Raw genomic sequence first — 23,518 nt, 5'->3', positions numbered from 1 at the left:
AATATCGTCCGTGTCTTACTTAAATAACAGACTTGTCGTTGATAAATTTTAAGTAATATTTATATACGAATAAATGTTTACAATACTTTCATATCTGATTACACTATAATATTGGTACCGACAAAATATAAATGAATGTAATGTAATTTAAATCAACATGTGTACAAAACTTTATGTATAAGTGATAATTAATTCTAATTAATTTTTATATTATGTTAAATACATTATACCATACTGCGTCTTTAATTTATGCAGTAGGTAGTGTTTGTAAGTATGTGTATCTTGACTGTATGCGAGGAAAGCGTGTGAGGGGTAAATAAAAGTCGAATCGAATAATGCATTTATTATAAGACTATTAACATATTTATTAGGTACAAATTTATTGAATAACTCAAATGTCTCATGAATTGATAATGGAATGAAAGTTAAAGACTAACTTTAATTTTTTCATCAATTTATGAGAAAAACTATACCGTTATGTAAATGTAATGTAAAATTTTTGTACATAGTTTATTTTAAAAGAAATACTTACGCATAAAGATTTATTAGTGTATACCTAGGGATTCGGTATTAACTGAATATTATAATGTGATGTAGATGACTATTATAAGTTTTAGTAGATAGTAATTTGCAGTAAATCTCAAAATTTACGAAATAAGTGTCTGAAATAATAGTATGTAGAATAAATATAAATGAAAAAAAGTATTAATGACTCGAAATTGCAAAATAGATACTGTAACTGTTCGCACGCAGGCGATGTCACCGACAATAACTAGTAACTAGTTTATTATAAAATGTTGCATGTATGTATTGTAATGTTGCGTTGTAATAGCGTTGTTCCTGGACACCGTTGTATTTACATTCAAGGTTCCGTCGATTCAGGAGGAAAGTGACGAGGTGACGTCGGACTCGTTCTTCACTGCACAGTCGATGCTAGGGCTCCGGAAGCCCATAAACGTAGTCCGCAAGCTAGTCACCACACAGCGAAGGAGCTCGCTACAGCGGCTCTCGTCCTCTATAACTAACCTTGCCGAGGTACACGGCGATGCGACGGACAGAGTGCAATCACATAATTTTTGGAAATATTCTTTTTGAAAGAGGAAATCGGACATGTTGTATAGTTAATTTTGTTTTAACAAGAATACGATTATTACTTACAAGCAAAATTAAACAATGGCACAGGTTTTTGGAGGAATTAATATATACAATGTATGGCACATGTATACATATAATGTATACATGTGCCATACATTGTATATACAAAAATAAAATATGGTATATTATTATTAACATATGTAATATTGTGTTGATGTTAATATTAAAATCTATAAGTTTATCTTTTAAAATACAATACATATATTCAAAGTTCAATTAGAATATTTTTTACTAAATGTTACCTTTACATTTCGTAGCAATTTACGCTCTTTAATTGCCAATTTCCACGTCCGTTAATTTAACGACTTATTAACCTAATTAACTGGTCACTATAACGTACATGTAAAATAAAATACAATAGGTGTACTGGTAAAATGTCGAAATTATTGTGATTGCACTCAAGCTTGACCGGCATGCACTGCCTCCAATAAGCCTCTTGGCCCTTAATTAGTCCGAATATTTTAGCTGAAAGTAGTCAAAACTAATTCTAGATTAGTTGTAATTTTGTAAACGCCTCGTAATTTTATACCTACCAGTTTGTTTTTTTTTTTAATTATTTTTAACTAGTTTTAATTTAGGTTTAATTATGATTTACGAAACGTGCTGTGATTTACTAAAATTTTGCTTTTAGAGAAAGTATTAGAACTGCAAATTCACCACCAAAACACACTATTGGAACAACAATTCATCAAAAAAGGCAATGTAGATAACTTTTTAAAGGTTACAAAACATTTTTTATTAAATTTAATATGTCACCTGCGCACTGTGCTTCCGGTTACGAAGCGCGAAATGAAATATAATGACTTGATTCAACTTAGAGCGCACAGCACTATTTGATCTGCACTTACAGTAGATTAGTGTGATATTTGAGACACGTCGTGATATGGCCGAGGTGAAGCAACGTGTGATATCATATCCCGTGAATCATTACGCCTCGCATTGTATTATTAACATTATGCGCTTAATAGGTTAAGTGGTAGTTATAATTTTTCGTGGGTTGCCATTTTAGGGATCCCGCGCTGGGAGTCATATTTCAGGTGCTGCTAAAGTTAATCATGTGTTAATTCATTCACGTTTTAGATCGAAGCTTATTGCAGGACTTAAGTTTCAGTAGCAATAGCTAAATGCTGTGATGTGCTTAGGATGTCATATCTATAGAACATCAACATATTTCATTATACATTACACTAGATATTAAGAAAATTAATGTAGGTACTTTTTATAACGTCGACTAGATTTATGTAATGTTCGAAATTTGTAAGAAAAACTATTTTGTACGGAACCCTCTATAACTCCAGTATGTTTACCAAGTCACAGTTTTAATCTAGTATTAACAGTAATACATCAGATATACCCTTATCTTAAGATAGATTAGTCTTAGTCTAGACACTATATGGTTTAACTTCTCCCGTCACTGGTATCTGAAAGCATGACATCAGAGCCCCAAACTGAAACACTTTGAATTAGTCTCCGAGACACAACAGTCCACAAAAACCCATCTTTATTTTTATTTTACTAATTGGATTAGCATGCGCATGATTTTCATAACTTTGTCCAAATTTCGATTATCATTATCATTTTATTTTTTCATTCAATATGTATAATAAGGACGACAAACTAATTAAGTTTGTGTTTCCAGACACCGTTCGTGCGTCAAAACACACCACACCCGAAGGAATTGAGGGCCAAAGCCCACAAACTTCTGGCGGGACGATCGCCGGAGCAATCTGCACAGGCGCCGGCACAAGAAGCGCCCACAACGAATGGCGTGCTCTCCTCACCACCTGAACCTTTGCAAACTACTACCGAAGAAGTTGAGGTATGTTTATTAAAAAAATGTAATGTTTTATGCTTCATAGGGACCGTAGTTGCGTTCATTTGTGACTGCATTGAATTTGAAAAGACCCATTTTTGAGTTAGTATTGATTTTCTATACATTTAACACTACTATCTCCGTTGCAGTTCAGTTAATTTTGCGCATCCACAATACTAGGTCAAATGATGTTTTAGGTTAAAACATATATATGTATGTATTTTTGTTCAAGTAATATTCACAATCTCTATCGAAAAGGTAAATGTTATGGGTTTATTTAATAAAAATGTTATTGTAGCCCGTAAAGGAACCTGAAATCCAGCCCGAAGTCACTACATCTCAAACAACGGAGGATGAAAGCGACAGTCAAACGGCGCAAGACAAGGAGTCATCCGAAGGCGAACAAGACGACGACGATTCTGATGAACTGGAGGTATGCGAATATTGAAATATTCACTATAATAATAAAAGTAACTGTTTAGGAGAAACTACTAAATTAACTAACATGCAATATCAGAGAAATAGGATCTATTAACATAGAAATGATCATTGGGTCTAGACGCAGTATGGTAGCACACTGATTTGAATAACATTAAATTATTGTTTATGGGCTATGTATCTTAGAAGAAAATACATTTATTTGTCTTTATTGGTATTGCTATTAACATTGATTTGGTAATAAGGGTCAAACCTAATTTACAACAGCTAGCTAGTGTAACTTTTACTGCAGCTAAAGATGTGGTACTGAATTTGATGGGTTTTGTATATGGCACCTATAAAATATATATCACGTAGAAATGATATTAAGATAAAATACGCGGTAATGCAATTTATACGGTTCCTGCTAGAACATAATTATTAATCTCTAGTGGTTATAACTACTTGAGTTTTCATTTTGTATAGTACATTGTTGCAAATTTTATCTATATGTGATCCGTAAGAAAATAACTACAAATGTATTGTGTGATATTGAAATTCAATATATAGGTGTACCTTGACACGCAAATTGTTCAAATCAAATCAAATTAAATTTTAAAACAAAAACATATAAAAATATTAATTTAACAATAGAAATATAATAATTATTTAAAAAGTCATTTAATGACTAATAACACTTGTCAATTAAAAATTATATAGTTTCCGCTTAAATAATTCTATTTCAATAGTGGCAAGGATCGTTGCGGGTAACTTATTATTATTTGTTAATATTAAGATTGCATTGGAATACACACATAAACATGTATGTGCATTATTGTCATTCTACACGATATGTATTGTATGGGTGCGGCATAGATTAGTAAAGATACTTCGCCGCCTTGAAATTGAATGATGCCACAAACGGCTTATTAGTAAGTTCTTTTTTTGAATTCTTGACAAATAAAAACATTTTTAGAGAAAATTTACGAAAAAATAACTAATACTGCGTAGATTACATAATAAATAAATAATTATTTAAAATATTTTAGGGACATTTTAGCACGGAGACGTGGCAATACTTTTTTACGCAACTATTTCAATTGTTAAAACTGGGTACATTTTCTTGTTAGGAGCGAGTAATCTTTACTAATCTATGGGGTGCGGTAACGTAAGCTAGTCGGCATGGTACCGGGCGTGCGTTAAACCGGGGGTTGTGTGGGTGGCGGTAGCGTGAGCGGCGCGTGGCGTGGCGCGCGGGCGTGGCGGGCGGCGCGCCGGGCCGCCTGCACCGCCGCGACACGCCGCACCACCTCAAGAACAAGCGCGTCAACCAGATCGACGCGGGCCGAGCGCGCGATCTTATTGCGCAGGTGCTGTGTTTGATGATAACGCGTTGCTTTGCTGGATGTTTGCCTGTAGTGTAATGTTTAGATGCGAGCGTATCCGACTCTGTGCTATAGAATCCGTAGTCCAAAATAACGAGTATGTTAACGCCGTACATATTCTACTACATATTCTTAATGCTGCGCAGAACTGACGAGCATCAGTGCGAGTACCGACTACACCCGAATATTTCATTTACATACTTGTACTTGTGTCTACTTGTCTGTATTCGGCGAGTGTTTGACGTTGCATAAACATATGCGATTTCGATTTTGGCCAGATTTTGACCATTACGTTACAATATCGCCTCACTGACAAACGAACATTCGTTTTTAATATAACAATATTTCTGCAATGTTACAAATGGTATGATTACGTATGTAATGCTCGGTTCTCACTCACCGATGTTATTGCTCAAATCTGAACTATTACATTACAGACAAAACTTTCTGGTAAAGGAACGCCCATAGACGAGTGGTCCCTATACGATGATAATCTTGAATAAATTTATGATGACTTTTCCTTACATTGTAATCTTTGTAGGAATAGGAATTTAACCATAATTTCACATAATATTTTTAGTAGTTAGTTTGTCGTTCTCTCTCCACTTATATCATCATACTCTTGGTATACGTTTGAGTTTAGGTCTCTCTTTACTTTTACTTTACTCACTTTATCAATTCACTTTTTACTTTTAATATCATTACTCTCTCTCTTCGTCTTAAGGTAAAATATATATCCTTTTTGTTAAGAGAAATTAACTGGATGGGTTTCATGGGTTCACTGGATGGATCCTTCCTTGTCATCCGTATTATTTTAATCTACACCTGATGATCATGTTTTGTCATCTAACTGAATCCCATTTTCTTCTACATCTTTTATTTATACGATCGCGTTTTGTAACTGTTCAATTTTCACAGTAATTAGTTTCGTATTTGTCACATATTAATTAACACTAAAAGTGTGAATTTCATTAATTGATGTCCGTAACGTTCAATTAAATTGTTAATTTACGAGCTATAATTAAATGTTTATGTATGGAAATAATTTGTTTGATGTTAATCAAGTCTGCAATGAATCATTATTTCATTAACATCGCAACACGTTCCGTTCATTTATTGCGACAATTCACAAATATCAATTATCTATCGTTAATTTTGAACGTTGAAATATTATTTTACTATTGATTTAAGTACGTTTATACTGTCAATCATGATTAATCGTTTGGGGCCACTTTAAATGTATTGTTGTCATATTTATTGTCTTCTAATTTGTAGAAATTAATTCTGCTTCTTGCTTTGTCACTTCACGGGATTAACTAACTAACATGTAGTTATTCACATAGCATTAAATATCTTAGAGTGTCATACGAATATACTATTACTATTAAGGACTCTTTGCGGTTTGAATGCGGCGGCACCACGGCCACGCTTATTTCAACATTATAGCAGTAGTGTTTTGGCTTTCGTGTTCTGTGGTGTACAGACCTAAGGTACTTCATTTATAAGACGCAGTCTAAGTTAATCTTCCTGAGACAAGACTAGAGACTTCAGGTAGGACCTCTGTTCTATTTGGATTGTGAATTGCACGCCTATTTGCTACTATTATAGCAATATGTAAAAAATAATTAATAAGCAAAACCACATTGTAATTAAATTTTGATGCTTTTAGATTCTGATCGTAATATTTTTGTTTTAATTTGCTATAGGTATATTTTTTTTTGTTGTGTCTTTACGTTAATCGACCGACGTCCATTCGACTGAGTTAAATGTTATTTAATCATCGTATCATCTGCCTATTTAATCCGCGATGTATAAACCGTAACATTATTGCATCGATTGGTTATTTAATAAGCGGTTGCGTGTTAATGCGGGTATCAAAATGATACGGTAATAGGCGCCGTGTGGTTCTGTTTAACAAATGATTTCGACGGGTAATTTTCTCGACGCTGCGTTGAGGTACTAATTTTACACGTTCAATCTACTTAGCCTGCGTTCAGGTTTATTAGGGGAACTGTTTGCGATAAATAAATGTATACTTACTTATTAGAATTGTTCATACATTGTGGTACTTCTTTAATATTATGGTCTGAAATATAAATGCAAATTAGATACAAATATTGATGTGACAAGTCTAATCATTTTAATAAATAGCGTATAAACCTCAGCTCCATCGGATTAATAAGTGATTCAAAATTAACTAACTGGATCAGTTTATCAAATGCATTTAATACGGGCAATATTATTTATTATGATTGGATATAATGTGACAATACCTATAGTCGAAATCGATGTTGAAATTAGTCACGAAAATTTTCATTAATAAATCACATTGACTTTTAAAAACCTGCTGGCATTTAGTATATAAATACATTCTTCGCTAAAATTATGCTCTTATATTAAATTAATTTTAGACACGATCCACTAGACTGTGAAGAAAGCGGGGTGTCAAATTTTAAGATTTTCAATATATTATAGATTTTGAATGTCATAGACATTAAAATGGGTGATTATAATAACAAAAGAAGATTTATAGAATTTGTTATCATGTCTTGCTAGACTGTTTTATACGCGAAAGTTCGTTGTAAATTTAAATGAAGATCACCTCTGACCTTCGCAGTTAATCGATAATCGATTTTTGCACGTCGCGTAACGGCATAATGTTCGTAACGGAGACACGCCGTGACTAAATAGCTCTGCTATTTTCGTCCGCTGCTCGCTTTAAAGTTATTCTTTACGCATGTGTAATTAGTAATTGTGTGTCTAGTGGTTGAAATTCGGCCGGTTCGAAACCCCGGCACGAACCTCTAACTTTTTGAATTGGGTATTAGAAATAAATTGTGCTCTTTGTGTTTGAAGGTAACAGGAAATCTATATAACTGACAGGTTTATAAAAAACAAAGACCTCGGGAGGTAAAGGAGCAGTCCGATCGTGGTAGTCTATAGAATAAACCCTTCTCAATATGAGAGGAGACCCGTGCCCAGAAGTAGGACCATAATGTATGAGAGAAGATGTGTAAGAATAATATTATGATAGGCACTAAAAGGCGTTAAGTTGTTATGCGCTATTTATGTCGTCATTAGAATAAATGCAGAATAATTATACATGTAAATTATACATCCGCTCTAGAGCTGGAAATTTATGCCTCGTAGTGTAATGAGTAAGTCTTAGAGATTACTTGTATATATTTTACTCCTTTCTCTTGTTAGTTCAGTGCTTGTACTGATAAGACTAATGAGACTGCAGTTTCATAAGACTGTACCCTATAATTTAAAGGAAGGAAAATATCTAAAATATTAATTATTTTGTTCAAAATGTAAATAACATGTTTTGATATAAAGTTAACTACTTTAACACATTATTTCTGAAAGGTAGCTCTTGATAAAAGTTACGTATATAGATTAATCTGTAAATTAAATATTTTAATCAGGCACTTCGTCATATTGTTCTAGTACAGAAATGTCTCTATAAAAATATATAAAGTGATAAATCTTTCCTTGCGCTTACTCTAAAACTTTTGCACGCTCGTCCAAGTTGGTAGAATTATTATGTACCTCTATACCGGATAATTGCAAAGTCGTGATGATAACGTAATTCAGCTCGTGTTACTCAAAGTTAAAGTAGAACTAAAGCTGAAGTAAATTACAACTGACATTTACACTCCTTGACGATCCTCGTAAAGCACTGTGGCGATCGGATGGAATTGAAGCGGGATGAACTTATTTATTACGTCGATATAATATTATGAATTATTCTTCTGAGTCTCAGTGTACGTAGTCTCTGCAATATAGGTATATAATTCATATATGGAACTAGTAAGAATTGCCTGCGTTCGATTTTTTCTTGACCTCCTAATTTTAAACCACAATAGCGTAAAATAAGAATAAATTCTTAAACCAAGAAAACGTTCTCATAATAAAATAATACTTCAAGTTTCTAAAGCTGGACGGAGAAAGTAATCTAAGGAATCGAGGATAATGAAATGTTGGCTTTACTTTAGACACTAATGACAACCTAAGTGAACGTGAGAAAGTTTCGTGATGGGTCCATTTTTTACCTTGGAGTGTTTAAAACAGCTTATCTCATTTACATCGTAAACTTTAATAGTCGTGGAAAGCTATGTTGCTCTTAAAGATCGAAATGAATGTGCTGTTAACTTCAAAGATTAAGTAGTGGTCATGATTTTGAACTTAACTGTACTGCGTATCTTGCTGTCCAATACAATGTTGTAGATTGAGAGGAAAATTCTTTGAACAAATTTATTTGAAATATTTAGAAACCTATGCAATATTTAATTACTTTTTCGCGGTATGTACACATGTTAATTGCATTGTCACTTAATAATGTTCATGAAGTAGATAGCGATCGTGCGCTTTTCTCCACGACGCTCTATCTATAACGCTAACAGTGTACTTACGAGTACAACTACGTAATGCCACGCGAAAGGGTAAAAGCGTTTCACGTCGCAATTTCTCATTCGTTGGAGAACAGAGAAACAATGAGAGTCGTGAGATCGACTCCGAGCTGCCTGTGAACGTTCTATTCTTTGATCAATAAAGCCACAGGTGCGTGCAATAAACACTTTGTTGTGGCGAAGAAAGGGAATTCAGTGTCAAGTATATCACTTAACTCAAAGGTTGCGTCGGCTAACATGAAGATTTATTTTGATTCGATTTATCGTCAAAAAATTAGGTTAAAGCGTAGCAAGTGTGTTAATAAGCAATAAATCTGTCGACGAATCGCTCCGTTTCTGTAAGCACGACTCAACCGTGGGTAATTGTCGGAATACTGTGTCTGTTACGGCCTGATGCGCGCGGGCCCTCGACCACAACGCTCGGTGTAGACCCTCCGTGAGGTTCGCAGAAATGACTGTCTTCTGCCGTGCCGTACACGACAATGCTAGGTGTATTTCAATTGATCGATAAGTGAAATTGCTCGCAACACAAATGTAGTACTTAATGAATGTGATATACATAGATACATAGTACGTAGTGTTTGTTCAGTGTGCTTTATTGGTGCTTATTAATATGAGGTGCTTAAAAGCTGCAGGAGGATGGCTCGCTCGGGTGAGATTAGTATGTTAGATACAGCGACATTACGAGCGAGATTTCAATTAAGATTTCACTGCACTTTATTTGGCCTGCCTAACTTATGTTTAATAATATCATCGTTCTATATTACCGACATGTTTATATACGCATAAAATATGTATCACGACCATGTCATTAGTTTGTGCTTTCTTATATTATTCTTTGTGTATCATGTGTTAAAATATTGGTTTGTTTTTTTACTGCTCGCAACCGTTACGTCCTGTTAACATATTTGTTTATTGCAGGCGATAAAGAAACGAGAGCAACACGACGACCAGAAGACTGATGAGGAAGAAACTGCTGACGACCTTCCTGACGGTGAGTCAATTACATTACAATATTAAAATAAACCCAAATAAACATATGCGATAAGAAATAACGCAATCTACATCAAACATAGTGTTCCCATTTTCGTAGGATGAGACCTTTAGCGTCTATGAAAGTCTTGCAGTACAGTGACCTTTTGAACATTGATATTTGATATATTCTGTAGAGAAGGTTCCTTAGTTATATGCCGTATAATATTTATAAACGCTCGATGTTAGCAAATGTTGGAACTATAGCTGGAAAATATAACTTCGATGGCATTTAAAAGTAAAACAGTACAACAATATTGTGAAGCACAGCATATAATGCTGTCATGTCCTTTTTAAGAAACAGTTCTGGCATTATAAGTTCATTTTGTATGGCCTTGAATGTAGCTTTTGTATGTCGAATATGAACTTTAGGCCGAAATCTGAAAGTGTAGCAGCGTGCACCGCTCTCGTACAGTGCACGACCTGTCGCTAGATCGACGGCAGCGACTTGCGACATCACTTGACGCTCGTGACCACACTCGCTAGACGCTGTCACGAGCGCATCTGCCACTCGTCACATCTACACTGATTTTTGTATGAGAACCAACACAAAATGTCTCAAAATACGATGATTGAATCTATCAGATATTTATACGGAAAGTACGTGTTTGGAGAAATGTTTGTAAACTCTCGAACACGAATAAAATACATAAATTGACAATTTTGTCCAAATAATTCTTTAAGAAAGCTCTCACCAGTTTGTTATCGACGAATTTAACATCTATAAGAGTGGTAACTTGCCATAACATTTTATAGTTACGTTATGTCATGGAAGTTTGTGAATTCCCTGCAATCAGAATTGAGTCTCATTATTCCAACAATTCCGATTCTCTACAATGCTAACTCTGATTGCAGTTTTGTACACAGTTCCTTTTCTAAAGCTTACGTGAAGAAAAATAAATCAAAATTCTAATTGGGTATTATTTTCATCGATCGTGACCGGATCTGTTCGTTCTAAAGTTCACGAGCGAATTTAAAGCGTTGACGGGTTGCTAAACGCTTACCAAGATTACCCGTCACCGGTATTTTTATATGAGATTTTTTAATCACATTCAAATTTCGAACAAACATTTATAAACCAAATATTTACTGCATTAATTCTTGTGTAATACGAGTATATAACAATATAGACAGTGTATAATGTTTTTCCTTTATCTTTTGAATTTTAAGACATTGGCAATACCGAAAATGTTACTATCTATGTGTGATGAAGTACCTAATAATTAACAATTGCTGTGCCGCATTGTCAAATTTAATCACTTAATAATAATAGTGTTGTAATAACATTGTATACGAAACAATTTAAACACAACGAGTGTATCTATCGAATGTTTACCTTTAATTAAGCGCCCTAATTATCCCATTGCTTGGAAACCAGCCAGGCTTATCTAGGAGAAAGAATGATTGCCTTAATGATTTCTGACCCAAGATAACAGCCCGGATCCACGACTTAACACGCTCTTTCAGTCACGGACGATAGTAATTTAATGCGGTTAAACGAGCCCCCATGTAATCCGTTCTTAGGTCTTGTCGATCTAAATTAAATTACAGTATTAATCATACTTCACTTACGAGTAACGGATGTGTATGTCTAACTCTAAGCTATTAACCAGTTATAGATACTATGTGATTCGTCAGAATGTGACAGTTTTGTAGACAGTAATTTAAAGACAATTATTTTATTGTTACCTTCATTTTGGTTAGTTATTATTTTGTAATTTGTAGAGCATTACATGTGTTGTACCTATCGTTTAATGTAATAATCGAATAATGAAAAGAATTTGACTTTGAATTTAAATTTGGAAATAGTCTACTATCTAATCATAACCTTTTATCAGAAAAACACATTGTGTAATATCAGTATTCCTGAAGACAAAATGTACCCATAGGTACTGAGAGCATTGATAGCGTCACTGCTTAAACATTTAAAGGTCTATAAATATGAGTCATAAAGTTTAACCTGTATAAATCTGTTTGAACATCTGCATTTTCAACACCGGAGCAATATGACCCTTTATACGCAATGTTTGTGGCCGCGATACAGTTAGTATCGCGATGTTATCAGCTTATCTACACACTCGACGTTCCATTTTGCTACGTTTCCTTGCAGTATTTCATACATACGAAGTTAGCATCGGATTCCGCTGAATGAAGTGAAATTTTACTTATCAAATGTTCGTGTCGCGTGTTGCTCGAATGCAAACTGTGCAATAGAAATTCATTATCTCTATTCATACGTTGATACGGAGGCGGATCGCTCCTGCCTTGTTTTGGATTCCATTTGTTCGAAAATAGTCCGCCGAGACGCCGAGTGCGCTAGTTGTTTTGTAGATTTTGTAACGCGAAATATCAATCACGGAAATAGAAGTACTCGGTTCATAGTGGCAGTGTGAAATATATCGGTGAATTTTCAAGTGATTCTGTATATCGGATAAAACGTGTTAAGAAGTAGGACAACAACTCGTCCTTCAATTTATTTGTGTCAACAAATTGGTCCTCAAGAGTATTAATCATCCGCGGAAAATTTTTCTTCTTACCTATTTTGTTCAAGTATTATGACCGATCAGTATTGATGGAAAGATAAATATATGTACAACATTACATATTGTTATTATTCGTAACATATGCTAACTGGAACGTTTGCCTCAAGGTCGAATTTACCTATTGTTTAATTGTTACCTTATAAACAATACCAAGTCACATGTCGACAAATTGCACTTAACCATATTGTCACTTTAATTGACTTACACGGAAGTCGTGATTTGCTCTATTAAACTTAGAATTGTCGGTGTCCGATTTCGCAGTGTGTATTTGTGTGTGTATACTTGGATTCGATACATGCTTTCTCTGCTTACCACATAATGTCTACATGGTGATACTAAAAGCAGTGTTTATTATTAAATGTCGCAGTAGATATTTTAATGTGCAGTTAACGTAGTAATAAGTGCATCGTAACGAGCAGTCGAGCTTGTTAGCTGTCACCAACTTTCAGTTATGTCGCATTAAAATATTTACTCATAAAATATTTTGTCACCATAATTCGAATGCAATATTGAACACAATCATGGCTTAACATTGGAAAACGTACCACGCCCTTATGATAGGACAAGTGACTACCTACTTACAGATAAAATTCTTTACGATTTTCTTCGCTTCATGACAAATAGGTTACAGTATTTAAGTCCTCTTTAACAATATTAGACGATACGAAAAATCGTTGTCATAAACCATTATCGAATTTGATATTCAAATAAAAATTAAGTAACGGGCCTTTAATTTACTAATGTATGCTTTAATTAAGATAAGCGCTTAGCACCTCACTACTTTAATATAGTTTTATTTACAGTTATGTGTAAACTATTAGATAGATATGTAAATATGCTAAATAAATGTTCTGTGGCTTAAAATTCCGAAGAAAAAATATTCATGCTATGTCATGCAAAATATTGATATCATGAGTAACATACGAAAATAAAAAGTCAAGGTTAAATAAAATGTATTCAGGAAATTGAGTGTAACATTTGGCAGGTGTTTACTCGAAGCGTGCATAATGTGTACAGTGCTATTGAACTGTCTGCGTTATCTTATCAGCTCCAATAATAACGAGAGGCTCGGGGCACAATAGGACAGTGGCCAGGAACTCTCCAATAACGACGAGTTGTCTAGTAAAGTGATCCATTGTTGTTCACGTGGTGAATATATTGCACGCATCGGGTTCAGTTTTATTTATGTCAGTGCCAGTCCAACATCTAAAGTGATAAAGTAATTCAACGGTTCACTTCTAATAAAATCAAGTTCTTTGTAGTCGTACTTACAATTGAGGTTATAAGTGATAAATACCAAACAGAAACAACACTTCTCACGACTATGCAATATAAAATACGATAATAATACGGTACGTAAAATTTAAAATGAAATTATCGAACAGCAGGCGATAGACGCAAGTACACGAGCAGCGATCTCACGAATCAACGTCGGAATTTTCTCCTGTCAAATTTTATTGTTCACGTCAAGACGAGATCCCGCTCGCTTGGCGAATTGACAGAACCTTTGTTTAATAGTCACTCGATGTTTCGAACAAACTTTTAACCTCAATTAACTCCGACAACACTGAGCTTGTTCGCGAGCTTGTGGTCATTTACTAATACATCTCAGGTCATTAGTCATCTCTTATGAATAATATTGTAACCATCTTGCTTTCATAAGCATGATACGTTATTTCACCGGACTATAGTACAGCATAGTAATTTATAATTAATTTGTTAGAACGTTAAAGCCTTTCTATTTTCAGCTTCTAAATGTCAGAGCACGATACAGATCACTTTTAATGATGTAGTGAAACGTTTTTACGAATAATATGGTTAAGAGCAGTGTTTAACAAGATATAATGAGAGATAAAAAACTAGAGGTAAAGTTGAGTGTACGTGGAGATGGCTCGTTGGGACGGAACAGCGTCCGAAGTAGCACGAGAAGTAATCGCAGCAATGTGAGCAATAACAGTTCAGGATTGTCTGTAAATGAAATATTTGCGACGGATCGTTACCATGCACCTCAGCACAGAGCATTCGATGTTCTTGATAAGTACCGCAGACGCCCAGACCAGTATGGATATCCGGCACAGAGCTTACAAGCCTTGAATCAATACGAACAACCAGATAATAACAGATATGGTATTCGAGATAGAAACAATCCGTATATTGATTATGGAGAATCAGCATTTCAAAATCCAACGGCTCAGTACCCTATTCAACGTCCATATCAATCATTTCCGTACAATGATCCAAGAAGCCAAATATACGGCACACTACCGCGTGCAAATCCATACTATGAGCAACCAAGAGACATTCCGATGTCAGGATACAGCTATGGGCAAGATAGAAACATACCGGCATCTGGACATTACACATTACCAGCAAGATCCGGGATAAGACGAGTCCGAATCAGCGATCAACAACCAGTTGTGTATGGATATGGTACGTAATATTTGAATATTGATTTCAATTCACTATTTAAGTAGGTACAAGAAATGTAATATCCCTAAGTTGACTTAAATTAATTATGGTAAACGGATTTCCATGCCATGAAAATAGCTTTAGAAAGCTGCTCTGAATAGAAATTAATCTAGACGCCCAACACTGGTTCAGTTTATCTTATACATTTCACTTTTAGCGTATGCTGGTATGTTTATTTGTAAACGATAGCTGATAAGTGGTTTCTAATGATGTTATTAATTAACAAAAGAACTACTCATACATTGATATTAAGAAACATAACATTTGATAATTGTAACATAATTAGGTGTAGCAGTTAATTATAATAATAACGTATTCACGAATGTCGTACACATACAATGTAGATTGACATATAGGAGACAGTATGATGATCAATCAAATAGCTGTGTTATTTCCACGTTCATATTAATGCGTGTGTGCGCAACTAGGACGAGATGTGGGCTAACCCTCCCAAGGGACGGATAACAATAGCAACATGGCACTCTCTCCCTGTACTTAGGCTGCTGGTAAACTAGCTGCTTCTTGTAGCAAAAACGCATGATTAAGACACATTGACTGCCCTGCATAGTAATTTTGTTGTTACACTAATTTCCCGTGCGATCATGTTTTTGCAACAATGTTGCTAGATTGCATTTTCACTTAATTTGCAGATGTAAGCATCGGAACTTGATTTTAATCTTTAATCTGCAAATTATTTTAGATCCTTCCTTATGATCAGTTACGTACGTGACAGACAGTCAAGCGACATTACTCCCGAGTTGTGTGGATGAAAGTAGCGTGTTTGTCATCACCCTTACATGTGCGCTCTAATGAAGCACACCGATACGAGGTGGTCCGCCCCTGGACGCCTCCATACGCCTCGACGTTATTTGCGTTACAGGCCTTTTTAAAGACACCTGTTTATGAGTTGTCCAGTATAAAGTTACTGAAAACTGTTTGGAAATATTGTGCCAAAATGGCGGTAACAAAGTCCGCGGTGCGTGGTATCATGTGCTCGATAATGGAGTTCACCTTCAAAGCAAGTAAGGCATCTCTGTTTTTTTAATCACATACACAGTTCTCAAACGTGAAATGAATACGAAATTACTTTTTGCATCGCTGTCATATCAGGATTAAGTTTTAATTTTTTTCTTTGTACATTTTTTATCACATCCATTCATGAATCTAGTTCCGTTTAATTTATTCATATCCATTAATGTTTAAAATAAAATCACCGTTAGGCTTATGCATCGATCGATATTCTAATGTCACCTTTTTGGTATAAGCAGTCGAATACTGGTTTTCGAAGGTCGATACCCAATTATCTTTTTTTATTGTTGTTTCATGACGAACACTGGCCGCTTCTAAATTATAATATCTTTTATGTTCAATATGCCTATGATTTCTAACACTCAGGTATTTAGATCTTTAATCTTTATTATCATGCAATAATATTTGGTTGTCACTCGTCAGTCGGATCAAGACAATTACATTGCCTTTTATTTAGAACTTTCTATGCAACGAAAATATGATAGATGATTTGATTAGATAATTCTATTTAATAAACTTTACATAATGCCAAATCTGTAAGACTCAGTTGCGTAACAAAAGAGATAGAAAACTTGGCTATTCCGCTCGAATATACTATAATGTCGTTATTCCATTGTCGTTATCAGATAGAAAGTACAAGAGTTGTATCCGTGGAGGTTGTCTAACCCGGCTGGATAATAACAAATATAACGGATGAGCTTCGATGGTGCACGGTGCAATGTAGAATAAACTTTATGCAAACAGTAGTTCAAATTGTTTATCTAAGGCATACGACAATATTATAATCGCATCTGCAATACCTTCTACGGTGTCATAAGTTAAGTTCTATATCTAATTAAATTAAACCAAACGTTATATCCCTGAGAGAGTAGGGTAGTCCTCACCTTCGTGTTAGAGCTCTGTATCATTTCCCCGGTTCACATTTTTACTCCGATTGTTCCTAAATCTAACAGTTTACAGAGCACAGAGGGATTTGTCCGGTTATTCCTTTGGGTTATTCATTCGAAACAGAAATACAAAGTCCCTTTATTCGCCAGAAAACAGCTTGTGTCTTGGACTTTGTTTCGCTACGATGCAAACTTTTGGCTTGTATTTAATATGAAATGAAGATTTGTGAACAAAAATTGAGTGAAATGGTTGCAACTACTGGTTGCATTATGTGTACTATGGTGAGTGTTGCACGGAGCGCGGCGAGCCCTCGCGAGCGCTACTCCGACCGACTTCGTGCGCCGATGGCCGATAGAAAAGGAGACGTACACGATTGGCACCGATGAACCCACAGCTTCGCTACGAATAACGTTATATTTACATTTAATTTCTATTTGCATTCAACTGAGCTGTTTCGCTACTCTATCGGGTCGTGTTGCTTTGTTTCCAATTATGGCGGAACAAAATTGATTTTGGTTTTACATAAGCCTATCGTCTGAGCTCGGAGCTATCGCTCTCTGCATTTTATAAGCGAATATTTTAAGATGTCAACAAACTTAGTCTTCATATTTAGCCTCAAACTATATTTCAACTTTAACATACTTATCAACGGACAGGAAATTTACTATGATTAATATATGGCTGTGGCTTTAATTTTTGTACCGAGCGAAATTGTTTCGAACGGTAGCTCACTTAGAATGTCACCAACATTGCTTAAACCTGATGGAGATAATATTTATCTTGCATGTTTAATGTGATAATGTTATTAGACCGGATTTTATCAAATATCTAATTATTTATTCATATAATGTAGGCTTTCATCAGTGCAGTACTGTTTCAGGAATACTTGTAGTGTTTTAAAAAGTGCCTGCTGATTGATCGATTTGTGCATTAAAATTGACGTACATTAATTTCATTCGACGTGAAGTAACCATTATATTAACATAGAACATGATTAAGTATTAGACAAAAATGTGTCTATTACATTAGATCACTGTCAATCATGTGACAACGTAAAATGCCAGGGATTACTTTCGAAGCCATAAATTAATGTCATAGATTGGAATATGTGAGATGTTATTATGATGTATAGAAAAACACCTTTCGCTTTACCATAATTACTTTTGAATATCCGAACCTTTCTTTTTTGCTTTGTACTAAACAAGTTCGCATATTAACAACCTATCATCGAAAAGCTTTCATAGTTAAATTATGCAAATACGTGCCATGTAATAATTAATTTGAAATGTCTTTATTTAAAAACGTCGTAAAGTAGATTATGCTTCACTTACTGGTATTACATACTTATCATTTTCACATCGGTATTTTATCTCGAGCAACTAATCTGAATACACATTCACCATTACCTGCCTTTTGTGTCGGCTTGGACCTTTCTCCTCTAATTCATTCCATCTGTCTAAATCAATCTCTGCGTAATGATCCCATATGCCCTAGCTCGAGTTTCTCCCATTCTGCTTTCATGGCAGCCGGCAAACCGCATAAATACAATATAGACAATCAGCGGCGGAGGCGCGGGCGCAGGAAAGGTACGTTGCGGTTTACATCCGCGCCACGGGCATTCGTACGCCGATCTTGAAAGTGAACCTGTGAAATGAGTTATTGAAGCGCGACCGTAGATACGATACCCTGCGAACATGATCACTAATTAACTTATACGTTACTCAACTTTAACTTGCATATCAGTTTTCTTTATTTTGTTGACCCTGCCCAAGTTCAATCAGACTCATTGTTTTTCTTACAATTTATTTATTGTTTTAGTTTAACCACTTTCTATAATACACCCACGAAAAACTTACAAAATTCTCCGCAAGCTACATCATCCTAACCGTTACGTGAACTTCAAAACAAATTCGAGCCTTTTAGAACAAGTTTATATTATTATAGCATATTAAAGTAGGTTCAAGTATTCATTTTGACGCGTTCCGCATCTAATTGGCACCCTTGCATACATTTATCACTCTAGGCAGCAAGGTGCGCGTTTCAATATGTAGATCACCGGTCTGACGAGTATTGGAAAGCCTTAATCGTTCGGGTCCTGTCTAATAATCTGCTGTTAAACTGAAAGCCACATCCCGGTACACTTCGTAGTTTCTAATTTTCTCTTACTTGTGGTAAATTGGTAGGTCGACTTGTTACCTGTCGATTTACCATACTCCCTACAATTAACTTCATTTAATTAAAGGGAATTGAGCAATTAGAATTGCAGACGTGATTTCCGATGTCTAGACTACCTTGTTCTGGTTGTTCATTTCACGTTCCTTATCAGTTCAGTTAATCGTTTAATATCATTATTTAATTAATTAAAACTGATAGTATGCATATGAATGACATATTATGTATGGGGCAAGTGAGAGGAGAAATTTAATCTTTTAACCTCATGTCATTGTCTAAATTCCAACGAAGAATCAATGATATCATATAAATGTAAATGAGATTATTAGCAATTCTAATGATAATAATACGGTCTAGTATTTATTAACTGTTTTATTATTATTTCTCGTAATTTACCATCATGTCATTTTAAATCGATCTTTAAGTTTTAGTTATCAGTAATGTCGTTCTTGTACTTGAGATTTTACGTATAATATTAATAATTTATTTTAACTTTTCTTAGTTACCTTAATAAAATAAATCATACGATTAGGGCACGGAATGTTACACATACGTAAATTATTTATTAACCTACTTAAAATGATTAGTATGTAAATATATCTCGACAACAATTTCGCCGTCATTTCTTATCCAGATCAATATGTACGTACTCGTAAGTGCATGGAGAATCGAAAGTGTTCTCATAGCGCTGCAATATTGATGAGATCTATTGGTGAAGATAATGGATTTGTAGGTAACGTGAGGGTAAAAATAAAAGGAGTCGGGTATGTGCCAGGTTGTGACTTTCTATTTTTAATCGAGCGGCGAGGAAGCGGGCGCGGGCGCCGGCGCCACAGCCTCTACATCTCGGTGGTTGCTGCGCATTCCGTCAACGCATGCGCCTCGGGCAGCGCGCACGCATGCGTCACTGAGTTTTTAGTTCGGTGTCCTCGATCCGTTTGTTTTGGTCTGGCTACGTTATGTGATTTGTCGTAACTTAATTTCGTTAAGTTTTATTTCAAGATCCCGAAGGACTCTACATTCGAACAATATTAAATGTAGTCGACACACCATAAACATTGTAGTAATGAAATTGGACAATGACCGTTTCGGTATGCGCTAGGCAGATTAGCCGGCCAGTGCAAAGTTGATTGATGTTCGAATCCAGCGCCCTTTATAGAGTGCTAAGCGATCGAGTCTCTACTAGAAATAGCCGCTTTTGGAAGTAATCTCGTACCGGTTTTAGTCGGGAAATGGGTGTTATAAGAAGGAAAAAACGTAAGTGGTTTCGCTCGAAGTGCATTAAACTTGTGTTAGAAGTTATTACGATGATTTAATGTTACGTTATTTTCCTAAAATGTGTAATTTATTGTACAGACTATTATTGTCTGAATTCTGTTTTGGTCGTTCTATTTTATTTTTATATCCAGGCATTAAGTTTTGTGTTCATATTTATGTAAGTCCACAAGTTATTCACCCCAAACATTGCGTGGGTTTATAAACTGTAATGTTAATAACATTTTAAACCAGTCCTCTTTTTGTGGAATAAGAATAAAATGATAAGAATATTAATCCTGACATCTTTGTATATAATAAGCAAGTTAAAATTTTAAAAGACACGAATAAAATTATTACAATTTGATCATTTTGTAATGCAGACGACATGATCGAGATCTGATAAATCCGTTTCTTGATTCGGATATACAATTATTTAATATTACAAAAACACAACAATGCAATAGGTAGTTTTTTAGGCAACTAAGTCAGAAAACATGTTGCATATTTCGTTTCCGCATTCTATTTTCTTTATGTAATAACCACTTAGCTACGAGTATGTACTTTAGCTTATAGAATAGATTACAAAGTTATTTGTGTATAATATACGATGGTATAGCAAGTAAATGTAATTAATATCTCCCGGGTACGTTGATGATAGTTTTTATAGTGTCCTTAATGGTGGTCTGTGTATTTTATGGTAGGATAAGAGTGATGTGAGGTGCATTTCATAGTAGCAGTAATATGACGGCAATCTTAAATAAGATTCAATTAAAATTAATCTGCATAACGTTCTTACCGCGTTAATCCCTTTTTATTTGTGTAGGATTTTAAACCCATCTACGGTAACTATCCAGGCATATGTAGTATCAAGTAGTATAATATTTTGCGTTTCGAGTGAGTACCTACATGTGTACTTACAGAGATGACACGCAAAAGCAAATTGGAAATCACCACATTATATACAAGTAATTAGCATGTGCCAGTAAATATTCCCAAGGCCATAAAAGTAACTGCGTTCTTCAATATGTAATTTATTCTTAGTATCCTATACATGTTCTGCTGGCTAGTAGGAGACACCTGTACCACGACGTAGAATAAACTACATCATCGTAATTACATATTAGCGAGGCAAAGCGCATGTTATTATCGCGCACTCGTTCAATAACGCTAAATGGTCTACCGGTTTTGTTCAATAGGCCATACGCAATATGTTTTCATGGGTACCAGCAAGGGAATTATGACGTACGAGTGTGAAGGTGAAACAGTAGTAAGCTGTTTGCGATGTGGTCATCGTTCGCGTATTTGGGTGTGTTCTAAGGTAGTCCGATCTTCAATGTTATTGTGTGTGCAACAGAATGTTGTTTTTGTGGTGAGGCAATTTCCAACAAATTGAAAATAGATGTTCTATCGGTCAATTATGGTGTTTAAGTGAAACGTCTCGCAATTGGTCGATAACACTTGAGTTTTAAGTAACTCCGTATTTATTTAAACATTGCGCAAGGATTATAAGGTAAGGTTAACTTGATACGGACAAGTGCTTCTTAAAAATGTATCTATATAATGATTATGTATATGTTTATACGTGTAGTTGTACACATAACGATTATATAAAATTTAAATTTAAGAAATACACTTTTATGTTGTCATATATATGTTAAAGGCACAATCTATGTATCAATCTCTATCTTTACATAGTAATAAATGTAACAATACGTAATGTCACAATACAATACACACCAACAACAATACGTAATGTACGTGTCACATATATATTTTATTTGTCAGTTATATCTTTTTACTATTACGTAATTTTCAATACAATCTTATCGATTGTGTTCTTCGTTGTCACAGATATTAAGGCTGTGGGTAGAACACAGAGATTCCACGAGTGGCCTTAAAGGAGTCATCTTCCGTTCAATATTCAATGCAACAACAGTTGGTCAATGCGAAAAAACTTCATTGAAACGTGATGAACATAATAATCTTGAAGTGATTTGAATATTTTACCGTATACGCGTCACCGGTGTATGGAAACCAATGTAAATGAAGTGAACGTCTGGACTTTTTATTCTTAAACAATATGCTGTTTTTAACTTTGCTTGGAACCAGTACTTTCCCGTAAACTTGAAGTAAGATCGTTTTTTGTTAGGTATCCATAAATATAAATTGTATTTGTTTATATCGCCATTAGATAAAACTTTATTTGCTTGTTAAAACCATGGCGAGAAGTTTCTACTTTTATATGCGTCATAAACTCGGACGAAGCATTTAAGCCTCAAATACCAAGAGGCTGACAGGCATACACCGAATGCTTCTGACTACGTACTGTTTTACCCGTTACACACATCATCATTAAATTCAATTGCCTCTATTAATATATCTCGTAAATATCCATCATTAAGCTTTTACTCCCCATAGCTACCATTTCCTACATTGCTTCTCTACCTTTTCACCGATTAGGAGGCCGCCTTCACATAGCTCTTTAAATTGCAATAAGACGTTTCGCAATTCTATCATTGTTACATGTACGATAAAATGGGATTATCCTACTCGACTTTCACTCGGCCATTACTCTCCGACTATAAGTGAATTACCATCAATCCAAGAAAAGAGTGTTTCCCAATGAAATAAGACTACCGACTGATAAACGATAGTCACGAATCCCTCTGTTAACTATCACGACTCGTTCTAGGATACACAATGGTGGCGTTGTTGTTCCATTAAGGTTACAGTGGGGTGAAAGTATTCCGACTGATTGGCTATTGTGGTGAGCGACGACGAGCGACGCAGGACGCGGATCTGGCGACGGTTCTGGATCATGATTTCACTGCGCTCTATTCATTTATCACGGCACACTGATTGTCGTGCGAACGCTGCGAACTGCCATACGTTCATTTGTTATTCAATTCAACCGAGAGGTCGCATTGAAGATTGTGGCAAGTGAAA

General features: G+C 35.0%; 1 protein-coding gene across 18 annotated transcripts in view; it reads left to right on the top strand.

The window, feature by feature from the left end:
• The window catches only part of scrib (scribble planar cell polarity protein), an 87,947-nt gene that overhangs the window by 36,570 nt on the left and 27,859 nt on the right, over positions 1 to 23,518 (top strand). For 14 of the 18 annotated variants that reach the window (XM_073093978.1, XM_073093981.1, XM_073093977.1 and 11 more), the window contains 4 exons: positions 2,795 to 2,974; positions 3,267 to 3,401; positions 4,615 to 4,755; positions 10,104 to 10,176. In XM_073093978.1, the coding sequence (XP_072950079.1) occupies positions 2,795 to 2,974; positions 3,267 to 3,401; positions 4,615 to 4,755; positions 10,104 to 10,176 (529 nt within the window). The remainder of the gene's footprint in view (positions 1 to 2,794; positions 2,975 to 3,266; positions 3,402 to 4,614; positions 4,756 to 10,103; positions 10,177 to 23,518) is intronic. The other 4 variants (XM_073093980.1, XM_073093979.1, XM_073093995.1 and 1 more) reach the window with 1 other exon arrangement.

Source organism: Epargyreus clarus, unplaced genomic scaffold (genome assembly GCF_041222505.1).
Source record: "Epargyreus clarus isolate Ecla_fem2 unplaced genomic scaffold, WU_Ecla_fem_2.2 ptg000005l, whole genome shotgun sequence".
In the NCBI taxonomy this organism is placed as follows: Eukaryota; Metazoa; Arthropoda; class Insecta; order Lepidoptera; family Hesperiidae; genus Epargyreus; species Epargyreus clarus.
Note: the sequence above shows the minus strand (reverse complement) of the source record. Positions and strands in the feature narration are given on the sequence as shown.